General features: G+C 36.3%; 1 protein-coding gene across 1 annotated transcript in view; it reads left to right on the plus strand.

Annotated features, from left to right (window-relative positions):
- LOC145994359 (obg-like ATPase 1) overlaps positions 1 to 10,502 on the plus strand; it is a 252,754-nt gene extending 242,252 nt beyond the window's left edge. Inside the window, exons 10-11 of the mRNA XM_083130478.1 lie at positions 1,655 to 1,777; positions 8,706 to 10,502. Coding sequence (XP_082986604.1) covers positions 1,655 to 1,777; positions 8,706 to 8,816 — 234 coding nt within the window. The 3' untranslated portion in view covers positions 8,817 to 10,502. The remainder of the gene's footprint in view (positions 1 to 1,654; positions 1,778 to 8,705) is intronic.
- The last annotated feature ends 8,142 nt before the right edge of the window (positions 10,503 to 18,644 follow it).

The following is an 18,644-nucleotide window of genomic DNA, read 5'->3' on the forward strand; positions in this document are numbered from 1 at the left end:
AAATCCTCAAGCGACAAGTGTCGCGTTCCGCTTGTCGCTTTGGTGCGCAATCTCCCTAAAGCAATACACTCATTGCATCGCGCATGCGCGAACAACAAACCACGGCAACATGTTGCAAGCTATTGAGGAAATGGCCCAATTTGAGCGACGCACAAGCGACAAAGCGACACGTGTGGCTTATCGTGTCGCCTATCTGTTGTTCGCACAATTAGCAGCGAACGCTTGCTAATAGACTGAAGCCACCATGTCGTTTGTCACTTAGTTGCGAACTCCCCCTGTAGCGCGTCGCTTCGGTCTGAGCACCCTTCCTTTAAGGAGCTTTCCGACCGAAGTAACAAGTAGCACGCGAATACGCCATATGAACGTATCGTTTGCTGTTTGGACCCTCATGTGCAATGAATGCTATTTTACAGTCTGTACGTGTGTGTCACTAGTGTGACAGTGTGAACATCCCGTGTCGCTTGTCCCATTGGTTTGAAAGTTTCACTCATGTCGATGGCACTAAAAACGTTTTGTGGGGTTCCCCTTGTCGTTTCATGCAATCATCATTATCATTATCGCCGCGATTAGTTTAAAGCGGAAGAAAAGAGACAGTAAATATAAAAAATACAAATGCTTCAGTGTGTATATCTTTAAAAGAAATGATAATGATAATAATAATGAACCTAATTCATACACAAAAATTTAGTTGCCAAGAACATTCCACGCGTATTTTTTCTCCCGTATTATTAACGAAAGTATGACGATAACAGGACGTGGTCGACTGTCTAGTGTGTTCGTTAATATCTTCGCGACCACTGTACCAAATATCATAGCAATTATCCCATTCATAGAAATGCTTCATGTAAAAGAATCAGACGTTGCAGCGAAAACTCCATTTACTTCCATTATAAGCAGACGAATACCAAGCACCGGGATCAACACCAGCACCTTTGGCGGTATCCTTTCTGAGTGGAACCTGCCAGAGAGGCCAAAACCGTCCGTTTTCCACACTACATTATTCAAGGCATTGTAGTGTCCACTCATCAATTTCAGCATATCATCACTCATCCCCATCTTCGCAAATTAGCCAAAAGTGGCACAAAAAGGGACGTAAGTAAAATGAAGCAAAAATCAAATCAATCGTGTCTCGTCTCGAAGGATTCTGTCTCGTCCCGTCTCGTAAAAGTTATACGGGATATCATGCCAACAAGAATAGTAATATAACAGCACGAATATCCAGCTTATGTATACTTAAGATCGCCAAAATTTGCATAAAACAGCTTCCCTGGCAAGGAAATCAATGTCAAGCAGATGAAGAATTGAATATTTGCTGAATAACAAAAAAAGAATGTTCAATCCAGTTGACGAAAAATAAAGTTCCTGATTAATATTTTATGCTCACTATTATTAGTAGTAGTGTACATAAATGTTTGTTGGTACTGTCATTCAAAGCCGTATGTTTTGTTTTGTTTAGCTAGAGCGGGTGCAAGAAGCCGTTCCTGCAAAAGTGTGTTACACCAAGCCAAGAAACTTAACAAAACCACCACGCATGAAGGCAAACCTGCATTTTTTTTGCATCGCACATTTACAGATTTGTAATTTTTTTCAGTTAAATGTTACGCATGTGTCAATTTCCTATGGTTACTTTTTATTATTTTTATTTTATTTTCAGAAAGGGACAAAGGCCCCACAAGCAGCGGGGAGAATTCACACTGATTTTGAAAAGGGCTTCATCATGGCAGAGGTGATGAAGTATGATGACTTCAAAGAAGAAGGATCGGAAGCAGCAGCAAAGGTATGTCCGTTGTCAATCTCAGGATGAAAACAATGTTCTCTGTTATGTGTGATATACCATGGGCTTTATTGTAGAAGGGGCGTACCCTCCCACCTTGGAAATTGGCTTTTTAATTTTAGCTTAAAAAAATATATAAAATAAACTGAAATAAGGCTCAACTTTTTGGTATTCTAACGAATAACGAAGTAAAACTGCATGTATTAAATTGAAATAATTGAGTGTAAAGTATACAAACGTGTTTGTTTTCATAATCTACTATTTGAACCAAAGAGTAAATTGTTTCACAGTTTTCAGGGCCTTCCGGATGGCGCAGTGGTAGCGTCGGTGCATTGTAATCGAGGGGTCCCTGATTCGACTCCCGGTGGAGGCAAATATTGGTTCGGATCCCACTTTTAACTATAGGTCCAGTCCCGATTAGCCTTACTGTGCATAAAGGGGACTTAAAACACCAACTCAATCACTCAATGGTTTCACAGTTTTCAAAGTTCTGAATATTAGTTTTATGTGGGAGGTCACACAACGTAACTAAAAAAAAACATAACTTTTAAAGCTTTTTCTTGAATGAGGAGTGTCAATATTAATAACAAAATAGAATAACTATGTATGTCAGTACACTAACTGTATGAAATGTAAAAAATAATAATAATAAATTGTTGTACTGGACATTTACTCATCTGTTACATGAAGTAGAAAAGTCACTCCAAGGATATAATTATATTTTGGAATAAAATAGGTTTATTTTCATTAGTTTATAATAGTTATTATTTCTACTATTCACGTTTTATCAGTGGCTTGACCCCTTGCCCCTCAAACTACAAAAACTTCTGGCAACACCCATATGATACACCATTCTGTACAAACTTATACAGCAGTTCCAGATCATTACTTTAGCTGCAATTTTTCAGTTCAACTCTTAAACATGGTTCGTAAGAAGATCGTCAGGAGCTAAAATGCACACATGTGCTCATCATCTGCTGCAAAAGCTGAAAATTTTCCAGAAACTCTTGTGGATTGATGTGATGGATTTGAACAAAATCGCTCAACTTGTACGGTGTACCAATCCACCACTGGAGGCTACAGTCTTTCGCGAACCTTGGCCTCCTGAAGAATCATCTTCCACCATTGTATCCTCATTTCATCATCACGGATTGTTTTATTCAACGTCATATTTCTGCCACTTTTGGCAAATCAATGACGATGGGGATGAATGATAAGATGAAATGGATGAATGAGCAATCACAAGAGCACATGGACAGGAACAAGACAAATTCCATGAGAGGATTATATTGGCTAAGAGTCCAGAGCCTCGTTAGTCTGCAACAATGCCATCAAAAGTTTATTACTTAAAGGCAAGGTTGACATTTGGGTGTTGCTATGTATAGAAGAAATCACGCCTTACACCCCACTTCACCATCATCAACTTCTACTACGTCATCCACACATCTTAGGCCAGGTCCGAAATGTGCAAGACCGTACTTGAAGCGAGCATACTTTAAGAATGGTCTCGCAGTGCGATCTTGAAGTCTTGGACTGGAAGTGAAAATCTTTTGAACTGCACTTCGACTGCTGCGCCAAATACGATCAGTAGATATAACCGAGGACACGTCAGTTTTCCACGTTTTAAACACTTGTTTTTCACCACAGAAATCGCATAGCATTTGCAAATGTTCTTATACATACATTTCCACACATTAGAAGAACTGCAACAAACAGCTTGCTGGCTTTCTACCTCCGCGATTTCAAACAAATGAACAACAAGTCCACTTGTCACGTGAGCAAGCCTGCAATTTGGAGTGCTCTGCCCTGTAGTCTCGATTCCTCGTAAACTTGGCGCTTTCGAACTACACTACGTCACTTCCGTGAAGACCGTACATACTTCAAGTTAGTGATGGGCATAATCGAATTACAATCGATTGTTAAAATAAATATATATATATATATATATATATATATATATATATATATATATATATATATATATATATATATATGAATAATCGAACGATTTTGTGGAAGTGAGTGATTTTGAAGCGAATTATGGAATATGAATGATTTTAAAGCGATTATGGATGATGAATGATTTTTAGACGATTATGGAATATGAGTGATTTTGAACGGAAGGAATCGATTGTGCTTGCGCATGCGCAGCGATAAGAGCATGCCGCTTACAAGTGTGACAATTCGCGATTAAAATTACCACCTTAGCGCTAGTGTCGCTTCCAATATGGCCGCTCTAAGTAGGATAGATCTTTGTTTACATTCAGCAGTAGTACAAAAGAGCAGCGTGTTGTCATGACTGGTATGGTAGAAAACGTTTAAATTACGCATTATTTTTAAATATTGCGAATGCGATGTGAATTCCAGGTACTCTAACAAACGTGAAGCTGTACTGAGAACGAACGAAGCATTTAATTATGATAGGCAAAAAAAACACGGAAAATGCAGACGAAGTATGTATACGCACTGGTTGTCCAAAGCAGTGTTGTATCATCTGCACGTCATGTTGTATCTGGGGTTCTCGGAAATTATTTGAAAATAAAGAAATTGAAATTAGCCTGTACTTGAAAAGCTGGGACAGGAGAAAATTGCGAACATATCGTTGCAGTTCTTTCTCGAAAGAGAAAGGCTGGTTTAATAATAATATTCACGATTTCATGACCAGGCTATACTCACTGAAAAAGGACATCGTACTGAATGAAACAGTAACATTAGCATATCCACTTTTTTTCTGGTTACATTTGACATTAATTCATTCTCAAACTATTTTCATCTTCCCTCTTAATCGACTTGCACCTGTTCCAAATTTCACACATACGTAACACCGGTAATACATGGACGCATTGGTTAAGACGCTTCATTATTTTTCGAAAAAAAAAAAAAAAGCTTTATTTATAAAGTACAATTTAAAACTTTACTTTCATGGAAATATATATTTATCTCTCGATACATAAAGTAAGCAGACTCGTGCATTCTTCGTAATTTCCTTGCCGAATTACAGTGTTATATCCCCCATACCAATCTTCTGTCAATTACGTTTTCCCTGATTTATTAAAAAATTTCATTTTGTTGATTCCACGGGGTGGAAACACATGAAAACTTTTAATTTGTTCTGACCCATAAAACTATTTAGAGGAAAAAAAAAAACCTGAACAGTAGACCTTACTTTCTCGCATATTCACCATGCTTTAAACGACTTCAACACAACGTATCCTACTTAGAGTACTTCCTGAAAATCCCGGCAGATGGCATATCGGTTAATTTTAATCGCGAATTAGAAATAGGTGTGGATGCTCTTGTACTGATAAGAGCATGCCCCTTACAAGTGTGACAATCTACAGCGCTGTTACGTACTGAAACGTGTCGGCTCGGTGGTCGAGGGCGTTTATCGGTGGGCTCCCGATCTCACCACGTCGTCACAATTGACCTGAATTCGGAGCAAGACGACGTAAAATAAATAACATTAGAGGACCTATCGGTGGCGATTAGGGGGGTGTGGGGGCAGTTTCCTCACTCTTTGCCATCTTTCGCCCGGCATTATGGCCTCTCAAGCCTTGAACACCAAGAGAAGGTGAACTGTCATTGACTCCCTCCCCCAGTGTTTGCACCCAATCAGCGCTGCTGGCAAGACCCATAGTAGTGAAATCCTACCGTATATTGCCTCTTGATTTTTATTATATGACCGTGTAGGACAGTGTAAGCGCGACGACGAAAATAAAAAGTAGAGGGGAAATTGGTGATAAATTCTGGAAGTGTCAATAGGATCTTCGTTCATAGCTTGGGGGCTTGATTCTACATGTGTATGCCCTACAAAAAAGTGAAAAAAGTATTTTTTTTTTATTTTTTTTTTATTAGCCGGCTACCCCCCAACTGATGATGTTCTTCGGTTCAAAAGCTTTAAAAGAAAAAAATCCGGCTTACTCCATCCGAATATAGATTACAGAATCACAGAGCAATGCCAGTACTAAATCCCACCCACGCATGCAAAAGATCTTGGTGCACAAGATTTGGACCATACGATTTTACTTATTCAAATCACTCGATTCAGCAACTGAATGAATCGGATACTCTCTCTTTGCTGTAGCCGATTGAAGTCAACCGATTGATAGGTTACAATTCGGCTACGGCAGTTTGAAATGTTCTTAGAATAATCGAGGATTCATAAAAAAGATCGAATATCTCGAATTATTAAAATAATCGATTATGCCCATCACTACTTCAAGTCTGCACTTCGTACCTTTCGGACACAGCCTTAATCTACGTCTTCTTCTTCTTGATAGATTTTTTTATTTCAGTGTCCTTTTAGGCGCATTGCAGTTTCATCCATTCTTTCAACATGACCCAGCCATTGCAACCTCCCAGAGTTTTTACTGTCTTCATAATTCTGTTCAGCTCTTCATTGTAGCATAGTCTTAAAATTCTTTTCTCCAAAATAGCACCGTAGTATATCTTACGTTGGTTTTCTTTCGAGCCTTAACGACTTTTTCGGTTTCCAGCTTTCTTCTTCGTATATAATGACTGGAGAGATACCTTGCTTCACTCGGTAGGGAGTTCGATTGCCATGCGTGAGATGTAGGTTCGATTCCCAAAATGTGTGATTTTACATGGGAATTTTTCCAGGAATGTCCTTGTATGTAATTCTGGGGTTCACCCAGCCTCAAGTGGTTACCTTTACAAATCACCGAGATTGTGAATGCGTTGGGGGCCTTCTCCCACCTTATGCTATACTCTATCCCTGGAATCTCTGGAGCGAACAAACAAAATCAAGTGTCTGTGCGAGTGCCTCAAGAGGACTCGACCAATGAGCATGTGAGAGGGGAAGTTCATGGAGCGGAGAATGCGGCTGCAGCTACCAGCAGTTTCCAGAGACGCAGATGATTGGTCTCATTGAAGTTCATTTTTCTAGTTTTTGAGGACTATTTTAAGTAGTTTAATTTTGATTATCCTTAAATTAGCAAATTAGATTATGATTGACAAAAAAAAATAGATTTTCCCTATTTTACAAGCAGTCTTAAATCTGCTGATATTCTCACATCTCTCTGTCTCCGATATACATTTTAAGAGCTTAACAAGCAAAATTACAATAATAGCTCATCATCTGCACTGCAAGTCTGTAATATGTAGGGTGCGGATTTTTGCCTATTTTATTTCTTTGTAGTAAAACATAGGCTTTAATGTTTAAAGTTTGTTTCATTGTGATTAATGATAGTCCGAAAACACATTTTTATAGTGCCTATAAATGCCTATTTTGCTTAATCGTGCCTATTCTGCAATTTTTGCTTACTTCGGCTTTTTTACGCGACCTTGGCCCTCCCTACACTGAAGAATGTAAGCTTTTGGTTATGTTGAAGTGACTGAAATCTGGTATGTTTACAAGAACTGGCTATCATCGTCAGCAATTTGTGATGTAGGTGAAACACAACTCCTGCCAAAAAAAAAATGCAAACACTTTAAATTAACCAGGTTGTGTTACCCTAGGTTCCTTGTAAATAAGGATTTGATTCAAACTTTTGTAAATTGTTTGTGAAACATTTGCGTGCAGTTAGTTCAATGGGTAACACAAGATAATTTCTTCAGAGAAATTTTAATTGGAATATCGTTTAAAATATTTTTTCGGTTAAAATTGTGCAAATTGTTTTTCATCACTTGTGTAAATTGTGCACTCAACTGGAGCATTCCTTCAAATTGGCACAATTGTTAGCACATGTTCTCTTTGTGAGAATTACTTTAACTGATGATTCCCCACAAATGTGCATTTTGATCAAAATAGTACTAATAGTTGGTTAATGGTTGTGCAATTTTATGTATAAATTGACGTGCTAATACAGTTTAACTGTGCATTTTAAGAAGAACATTTATATAAGTTCATGTTCATTGCCTATTTTAATGTCATTTTCTATTTTAGGGTGCCTTTTAAGTGCCTATATTAGTGCGTATTTTCATCATCTTTGGTGCCTATTTGCCTGCCTATAAATCCACACCCTAGTAAAATGTAAACACACTGAGATAAATGGTCGAAAGGGGGGAGGGATGGGTGCCAGCCATTATTATTGAAACACAATAACTACCGTAAATCTGAGCTTTAGAGCTGATGTTCTATAGTATCTAAATCTCTCAAGGAACTAATATTTTATTGCGTTTGAGTAAAATCCATCACGAGTCAAGATGACTGAGTTTAAACACACACAACTTCGGAAAAACATGTCGCTGTTGATACACGATAGGGATTCTATTAACAATATCCAAGCACAAACGAATTGTGTTACACCCTTTTCAGGTTATATTCAAACACTAAAAAAAAAAAAAGCATTGTTATACCAAGTGGCATGTGATGGAAACGATCACTAATTGTGAAAGTAGTGTCCTAGGTAGGCAGATGTGTTGGGGCGATGAAAAAATCATAATGGTGTCTAATAGTATTTTACGAAATAATTTTGGGCATGGAGCTCTCCTTCTCCTAGAGGTAGTTCATCACTACCTAGCTTGCCTGAAGGAAGAAAAAAAGGAAGGGGGAGGGGGGGGGGTGTCAGGTCAACCACTTACATTTTTTTCGGTTTCGACTAAATAAATAAATTGCATTGTTCCCTTGGGTGTTCCAAATATTTCTGCATTACTTTGGTACACATAAACATAAAAGTAATGCAAATAGGAGGCAAAATGCACTACGTAGTCCTATCAGGTGCCATCTTTCAATGAGTGTCATTTGAGACACTCAAGCGAGTGAGGGTATAATTGGTAGATAATGATGGTAATTTTTGTAATTATTATAATTAATAAACAATTACCCCTCTGTAAACAACAAAAAAGGATTAATGAGAAATTATTATGGTTTTTGCTAGTTTTAGTGAATGGTAAAAAATGTGTATATATATATATATATATATATATATAAAGAAAGTACTCATCTAACATACTTGTGATCGTGTTTCAGGCTGCTGGAAAATACAGGCAACAGGGTCGAAATTACACTGTGGAGGATGGGGACATCATTTTATTCAAATTTAATGCTGGAGCGGGGCTGAAAGATGCGAAGAAGAAGTGATACAGGGTGATGATGCTGATTCTAATCCACCTCTACTTGAATCTTATCCTTTTGTCTTGCTGTGGTCTGACCCCACCTTCAGCTGTCTAACAGGACATCACAGGAACAACATGGGCTGGAGTGAAATAAGGGGTGTAGAGGGAACAGTGTAACTTATTTCATTCAAACATATCCATATGTACTGTTACATACAATGGAATAGAAAGTTCAGCTTACACAGGGAAGAAGCAGCAGGAATGTGTATTTTTTTTCTCCTTAGAAACGACCTTCATCAGGTTTACAAATTTCAGTATTTATTAACGACACTGTACTTGTGTCCATATTAAAAGAATTCAGATTAATTTTACATATATTGAAATATCAACTACATTTATTCATAAACATAACATTATAACCTTGATTGTAATAAATGCAACTCGTTTTAACAAAGAATTCAAGATGACTGCAACAAAATAGTGTTTTTACTTTGTAATATTTTGGTCATGTATTACTTTTTGAAGGCTAAAACAATAGAGAACGTTCATTAGAAATTAACATGTGACTGAAAAAGGATGAATATAATAAAGCTTTTTTTACCTAACTTATAAATAACTGTAAACATATTGTACTACAAGACAAAACACATCTCTGACAAGCATTTGTCCAAAATACTCGTAACAATTGCTCTGAATGGTTTGGAATATAATTGTTGAAGGTTTTGGCATCGAGGCAATATGACACCGCTAAAATATGGCATTGTTCTTGCACAATCGTCCATGTTTATTTTATTGCATTTGAATAAAATGAGTATCTGGACTTAAGTGAACAATCACAGTGTCTATTTAATTGTATGCTATTATGGAAAGGGAGTTTCATAGTGCTAATTGAAAGGAAGACATGTGAAAGGTTTGTTTGTTCAAGGTCATTCGGTATTCAGATTGTGATCTATAATATATTAAGAGTATTCCTAGTTACTCCTTCTGTCCAGTTTTTGTTGTATCACAGCAGATTCAGGTAAGCAATTTCTGCATTTTGAAAACATATGTATAAGATTTTCAATGAACAAATAACACACACACACACACACACACATTATATATATATATATATATATATATATATATATATATTCAGAATTTTCGAAATAAACTTTGTAAATGTCAATTCAATCTCGATAGTTATATTTCATTATCACAACACTTGCTTGAAATTACTAAGTTATTATATCTTGCATACACGAGATGGTACATCATGGTAAGAATTACTAAAAAACACAGTTTGGCATAACGTTTTACATATAATCTATTCATTCACCCCTGGCTCACTTTTATATCGCATTCCAGCATTTGTTGTTCCTCCTTTTGTTAAAAATATTCATTATTGTCTAATGTAGTTTTATCTGATATATTTTTCATAATAATGTACAGATATTCTTACACAGCCAAAAAAAGTTGTTTTTTTTTTACAATAAAATAAACTATTTGGGTGACATTAGTAAAGACAAATAGTTGTTATAGAACTGTAAATATGAATTTTGTATTTCACAATGTTATGTATCTTTCCTGTTGGAAAGGGTGAAGGACCACTGGCATGTTGCAAAGAAAAGAAAATCCCTGAATACACACCGCATATTGCAAATATGCATTTTTGGTTAAAAATAAAGACTTTCTTTTGTATATTCAACTGAATAAATGACATTGAAGATGAGGGAGTCTTTATTTTCCACTTGTGTAGTTTATTTCAGCCTTTGGTTCAGGGTACCATGCACCTTGATCCACAGTTCGGGAGTAAAGTACGGCAACCAACATATTACTAAAATTAGAAGAGTAATTCAAATGTTAATTGTAATTTGTTATTTTGTGTTGCTTTAACTCTCGTCACCTTGAGTAAACTTGAACACGTAAAGTTACAATGGGAAAACATGCAGTGTAGAAAACAGATGTGTCACATGATTAAGCAGTTAAGCATCCATGAAAGTCTTCAAGGAATCAGTGCAGCAGCTGATTGAATTGCCAGGAGGAAAAAGTTGGCTGTTGTAGAAAAGTACAAACATGTAATGAGTGCAAGCAAATGTGGAATCAGAAAAATTGAAATCAATTTGTGATATTCTTAAAGATAGAAGTTCAGGATTGCTACAATTTTTAGATTATGAAATTCTCCGACATTTCCAGGTTTTCCAATCCAAAAATTAAATTTTTCCAGATACGTTTATCATCATGATTTTTGTTTTTGAACCTTGTGTTTTTCAATTAAATATATAATCCGTTAATTATTATGAATTCACTTTCACAACTTTTTTTTTTTTAGCAAATTTAATTCTACACACACAAGAATATGGGAAAATTCGAAGAGTAAAATGTAAAATTACAATCGACATCAAATGTATTGGGTGCTACAAACACGTGAAACTTAGCTGAGGTACATTATTTCACCATAACAGATCTCCACAATATAAAAACAACAGAAAAAGTTCATAAACCATTCACAATGTACTTTAGTTATCAATCCTGACTGCAAGTTTTACTTTGATCTTCTTTCTAATATCTAGTATTAAAAAAAGTGAAAATTTATTACAGAAATTTGAAGGAACCATAATTTTGCACAAGGCTCAGAATAATAAGAATGAAAGAAACCAGTTTCTGAACTGAATCTTTTTGAAGTGGAATCACAAAACCGAATTCAGAAGTGGAACTGAACAGCTTTGTTCATTTTGCAACTTTTTCTTTTGCAGAGTCCAAAATGCATGAAATACCAGACGATCTGCAAAATTCTCTGAAATTTCCCCGTTTTCCAGATGTGTAGCAACCCTGAAATTCTTTTCTTGACAATTAATTTGCCACTTTTTTCTGTTTATTGTGCCTATTTTCTTTGATTTTGGTGCCTACTTTCCACATTATAAATGCCTTTTTGCCTGCCTATTTTAACCAAAATATATGCCTAAACTTCCAGGCTCTACTTTTTATTTTAATTACTTTGATTGACATAACAGAAATATGGTTCAACTAATTTATATTCCAACAGAATATCCAAACAAATGACAGCTCAAAAAATTAATCAGAGAAAAAATGGTTTCACGGAGTTTTCAAAAATTCCAAAAATGAAAACTTTCAGCAAGAGTCATAAACTTTATTTTCCCCTAACTTTCAAAGACTTGGCCGAGTGTTAAAACTAATTAACAAAATTAAATGGCTATTATAGCAGTATATTAACAATATACACAGCCATTTAGGAAAAAAGAACTTTCGTCACTGAAACAGATGATGTGTAAGAAGTTCTCGTTGTTAGCAATCCTGTCGCACATAACGTCGCAAAACTCAATTCGTTTATCGAAATCATCATCTCCTAGTTCTTGCTTTATCTGCATTTTGCAAGGATAAAATTTGTGTAATTTTAACACCTTACTGATAGAACTCCGTGGAATGTTACTTGCTTCTTCTATTTGTCTGAGAGACGTTTCAAAGCTTAGAGTCACGCATCCTATAACTTCCAACACTGTTGCCTCATCTATATGAGGTTGTCCTGGACGTCGTCTGTCATTGACGCTTTGCGTTTCACGGAATTTTTTCACAAGGTCTGAAACATACTTATGGTCAATACAAGGGGATTCGGGATACAATTCATTAAATCGTCTAGCAGTGGCACGGTAGTTTCTGCCACATTCACCAAGAAGAAAGATAATTTCCACTTTGTCTGCGCCTGAACGCGCCCTTGCGGCAGCATTAATTTTTCTCGTCGTTGCAAACACTTTAACCACCAATACACACACACAAACAGAACCACGTTAATCGAAGATACAGGAAACACGTTAATGGAACACAGTGTGTACGACACTACAACTCTTCTACGTCCAGTATTTCAAAGTCACTTCGAACTTTTGTGGTCCGGTCTGTTTGCTTACGAGAACACAAGCAGAATGGTCCTGTTGAATCTTCATCGTGGTACTAACACTGATTACTTGGTCTGTTTTAATACTTCGTCTGCATTCTCCTTCAAACCAGTGAATGGTGCTCATTTCAAACTTCTTCTGTAAATATTAGGTAAGCTCAATTTGACATTTAGTGGTGTACGTGTTGTAACATCTTGTAACACCCCCCCCCCCCCCCCCCCATTTGCCTTCAGTTGACATTGTACATGTAAAAACTACGTGCCTCCTTCACCATTTGACTTTGTGTAGGGATGATTGCCATCTCTTCGGGGGGGGGGGGGGGGGGGTTGTACGTATTTGTAGACACTGCTTGGATATCTCCGAATCATGCTAAGTGTAGGAACATTTTTCCAGCTCCCACTGTTGTCTAAGATTACTACTGTAGGAGTTGGGAGTCCTGTCCAATGCTGGTCATGTTCCACATTTGATTTCACGGCATTGTCAATTGGAGCTACGAAGAGACCCTGGATTTGCTGTATTATTGTTGTTATGACAAGACCTTTCAAACGACACATTCTTCGACCCCCTTGCTATTTGAAAAAAATTGAGTCCACCCCAGCCTACCCCCGTGTGGGAAGCCCGGGTAGGGAATGGTTGGCCTCAAAATGTTTCCCCCTGAACATCATGGAATACGTGTTTCACCATTTCTTCCTATTTACAGCCGTTCTTACAATACCCAGGGTGGGGTGAGACTTTATGGACACCCTGTATACTAGACCCTTACATGGAGTGTGAGCAAGTGTACAGAGACCAGTTTGATCAAGTTGCAGAGACAGCACGACAGCCAGTAGGAAGTTCGAAGATCACGTATTGTATTATTTTCCCAAGGCAAGAGACTCGTTATATCATTATAGCTTATTAATATGAAAACTGATGTAGTAGGTGAATATCGTAGCACTGTTAGTCAGCTTATTGTACCTCGTCGTATTGGTGTTCTGTGTGGGTAGAAACGATGAAAGTTTGCAGTGCCTTAAATGGCCAGGATGGACCATACTGGAGAAAAGGTGAGCTATATTGCACCAAATGTAAAATCTGAGTGTATATACAAGGGGAATCATTAAATAACCTGAATTTTATTCTAAATTTCGTGGAGATTTAGGCACAACGAAAATTTGTATTTCGCGACCCAAAATGATTCATTATATTTATCAATTCCATTTCAACTGACAAGTAATGAAAATGGTAATTAGCACATACTGGGAGACCCGGTTTTCATTCCTGGGGTGTGTGATCTAAGGTCAGAATTTTTCCAGCCTTGTCCACACACAAAGCAGATCTGGGCCTCACCCAGCCTTAAACCAATGGGTTCCTGGAGGGGTTAAAGGCAGTCGGAGCATGGTGCTGATCACATCACCTCCAAAATTGCCTAGATTGAGTATGTGTGGGGCTCTACCCCCACATTCCCTAAATGTGCCTTCTCGGCACAGTGCTATATGCTTTACCTTTACCAAGTCAACATGGACACTTAGCAGCTTTGGCTATAAAAAGTCAGTTACACATGAAAGCAGGTGTAAGCAAGAAAGAAGTTAATTTCTATTCAAGCTTAGGCAAAACAGGCAATTATAGGCACTATAAAGCTTAGTTATGTTATGAAGCTTGCAACAACATGAATGCTGAGACGGTGTGCTGACTGTGTGTTTGCCTGCTATCCACCCGCACCACAAAAGACCCCAACTCTTATGCCAAACTATCCCAAAATAAAACTCCGGCAAATTTCAACAGATCTTCTCGTTCTTTTGCGAGTCTCGCCTACAGCGGTAGGAGCAGAACTGGAGACTCACTAATGTCACAATTAAGAAATTATGTTCCCATGCAAACAATCCCTTGAATAAATGTCTTAACAAGACAATACTGTGGTCTTATTTACTTCTCTAATGTATTACACCATTGCTATAAGTCACAGTGCAAGTAACCAGACTAAGTCAATCGATACTACAAAGCTTCCACATATGGAGTGTTCCTCGTATTACAAATTATATGCCAACTATACATATACTCACTTTATTGATTTGGGAAAGAAAACCATGAACCACTCTACACCCCTCCCAAAATATCAAGTGTGTGCACATATATTAATACAACAAACTGGAATATGGCCATCTTACTCAAAAGTTTCATGTAAACAATGATGTATCAGAGGATAAACTCTACATCCAAGGAATTAGTCAATCATAAATTTTCTGTAAGTTAACAACGAGTAATTATATAAGCAAAGTAATGCAGTTTATTTCCTCCCTTATAACCAGACGATTAGTCAATGTTTTAATTTTCACTCTCCCAGGTAACCAGTATGAGAATGAAACCCTTCTGCTGTAAAAGAATTTCACATATTAGCACATGCACACAACTTCAATACATGTAACCTTAATGAAATACGTGTGCGGGAATAACATCAACTGATAACTGAATATTTATTGAGAAAAAATAATTAAGTAAGTTTTCTTATATCCACTGAGTTTGTTGTTTTTGTTAAAAGCAAATATATCGTATAAATACTTTAGAACTCGAGTGTATCAATGACACTACCTTTCTGACGGATACATGAAGTTAACAGGAACTTTTGTTAACATGAAAGCTGCATAATTAATCACCTGTTGAGGTGTTTTGTACAACTAATGTTTACCAAACAAACTTTCTATCTTCTCAAAAAAGGAGATTCAGATGATGATTGAACGTCAACAAGCTTTGCATATTATGTATCAAATATACAATGTTCACATACAGGTTCCAATACCTGAGCAAGAATACCCTACACTGATATAATGAATGCATATGTCATATGCTACATAATTTCACTTCACGTGACATGGGCAAAATAGTTTAGTTTGACACTAAAAAACTCACAGATGTAAGCATATAGTTCTACAGAACTGAATAAGAGCCGTGACAGCTCTGTCGACATGCAAAATGTCAAAAATTAACAGGAATGTGAATTCCAGGTGTCATGTCTTCTCTCGCCATTTTGTAATCCGCACCTTGTTTGAGGTGGAAAATTCCATAATCTTGCACCTTTTATCACACGCAAAGCTAACTTATCATAATGACGTTTGGAAACGGTAGTACTACTGATAATGATTAGTCTATCGCATTTTGGGATCCCTTCCAGCTGTCTACTACATAACTCAGAGCGAAGCTTGCCTCCAATTCAAGTTTCGTCCATTCTAATTCCTTCCAGCTGCAGAACAAACGTTAATCCTGCAGAAGCCAAACGTGTGTCACCCCACTGTGTTCTTTCCTGCCTCCATCCGTTCCTCTCATCTCACGTTCAACCATTCACCTTTTACAAACATCCCATGTTCCATCAACTTTGAACTCATTATTTCATACAAAAAACTTTTTTTTTCCTTATTTTAAGGTGTGTCAAGGATCTTACGATTACATTTGGTGAATGTATCGTTCCTAAAGTTTTTACTTTCTTGCATGAATTTTTGAACTGCTGCTGCCCGCAATACGCATCTTTTCTTTAGCCTTGACCCCAGAGCAAGCAAGAAACACTAGTATTCTGCTAATAAGGCTAGATTAAATTATAAATGTACTAATTTTGATCATCCTAATTAACAATCGAAAATGCAGAATTAGACAAATAATTAAGCTCGTAAAAAATTATTTAACAAAGAAATTACATATCTTGGTTTTGACAAAACTATTAGTGAGACATCTAGTGAGGATTTCTCAAATTTATGGTAGAGATTGCACCAAACTGCAGTTGTATGCCACCTAACGTGAATCTCTGCAATTAAATGGACCCTTCTCTTCCACCATGTAAGTGTACAATGTGAAATGTAAATATAGAGACGAATATTGTATTGATAAACACTAACATTGACAAATATTTATCAACTTATGACGACACACGTCATAATGCAAATATGTTTTTCAGCAAAATACATATAGATATATATGTTTTTTTAAATATGTGAAAGGTGTATTCTGGTAAACTGTCCTGAAAATGTTCAAAAACGTTTCATTAGAGCAAATAAAAAAAATCTCATAAACATACACTTTTCTCTAAGTAATAAAGTCCAGTTTTGGCACTTGCTACTTTTTCCTCTTTCACCATATCACGTGGCTTTTTCAGGAGATAAACAAGAAATATATACAGTATGTGATAATAAAAGACTTTCATTAGTTAACAAAGTGTTTCATGGGGCTAAATTAGAAGATAAGTGTTTTCTGTTAAATCCATGTGAATGGGTTGATACATATGATAAATTTCATTCAACATTATTGCCGCTAAAAGATTAAAATTAATCTTTTCTGTTCTTTTCTTTTTTTAAATTTAATCAGTTCAAAATTAACCGGTAAAAGTATTAGTGACAGGGAATATAAATTTGCCACACAACTATGAAATCATTTATTTTTTAAAAAAAATTGGTGAGTACCATGATCTATATCACAAGCTAGACTATCCTGCTAAATGATGTATTTACAAACCAGATAAAAATGTGCTACAAACACCACAAATTGGATCCAGTTTATTACATGAGTGCACCACACTTAGCAAACAATGCTTCCTTAAAAACAACAAAAGAACAGATTGACTTATGTACTTATCAATATATGTATGAGCTTATGGAAGCGGGTGTTAGTACGGTAAATAATTCACATACAATTGTCAACAATTGTTATTTCTATGATGAAAACTCTCATAAAGTTGTCAAATTATCCAAAGAAAAAGCAAAAGAAAAACATTCAAAAAAGCATGTTAGTTAAGTAGGCTTAATTCAGGAAATGCATGTTACTTCTCTCTTCATAAACTTTTGTCTTCTCGTTTAATATCTAAGAAAATAAAAGTTAAAATATACAAAACAGTAATTTTGCCTGTAGTATTATATGGATGTGAAACTTGGTCCCTTACATTGAAAAAGGAACATAAATTGAGAGAATTTGAAAATAAGATCCTTAGGAAAATCTTTGGACCTAAAAGGGATGAGGAGACAGGTGAGTGGAGAAGGTTACATAATTTAGAACTACATAATTTGTATTCATGTCCAGATATTATTAGAATAATTAAATCAAGAAGACTTAGGTGGGCAGGCCATGTGGCACGAATGGGAGAGGAAAGAGGAGTTTACAGGATTGTTGTTGGGAAACCTGATGGTAAGAGACCTGTAGGAAGGCCAAGACGAAGATGGAGGGACAACGTTGAGATGCACCTAAGGGAAATCGGTAGGGATGGAAAAGAGTATATACAACTTGCTCAAGATAGGGAAAGATGGAAGGCTTGTGTTGCTGCAGCCATGAACCTTCGGGTTTAAGAAGGCTAGGGAGTTAGTTGGTTACATTACGTATCTGGATGTGAATAATTTATATTTTATATGATGCAAAATCCACCAGTTAAAGATCGTATTATATATATATATATATATATATATATATATATATATATATATATATATATATATATATATATATATATATATATATATATATATATATATAAACACACACACACACACACACACACACAGAAGTCTTGTTTATCCGACCTTCGCTTATCCGACATACCACCGGAAAAACAAAATGGTGTGCATCAAGAGTTACGGAGGGTGTATTAAAAGAAAGAAAAACTATGAAAAATTTAGTGAAGCTTTGTATGTTTGGTTTACACAGTTCAGGGATATTGAACAACAAGAAGAAGCTACAGGAATCGACATATTGATGCTGCAAAGATGGCGAGACTTGGCAGCGAAGAAATGGCAATCGTCAGGAAAGCAGACTATGATCAAAAATTTATTTCAATCATCACAGGACTGAATTTTTGAAGTACTGTACATACGTACTGTGTTTAACTTTAGACAATTCTGTAACTGTAAGTTCATTTTTCCAGTTATTTTTCTCTGAATTGTTGTAAAACATGATTACTGTATTAGGTTCGTAATGTGTAAAATTATAACATTAGTTTGACGTTTAATAGGCTCTTT

The sequence above is a fragment of the Lepisma saccharinum genome, chromosome 1 (genome assembly GCF_977018435.1).
Source record: "Lepisma saccharinum chromosome 1, izLepSacc3.1, whole genome shotgun sequence".
NCBI classification, from domain to species: domain Eukaryota; kingdom Metazoa; phylum Arthropoda; class Insecta; order Zygentoma; family Lepismatidae; genus Lepisma; species Lepisma saccharinum.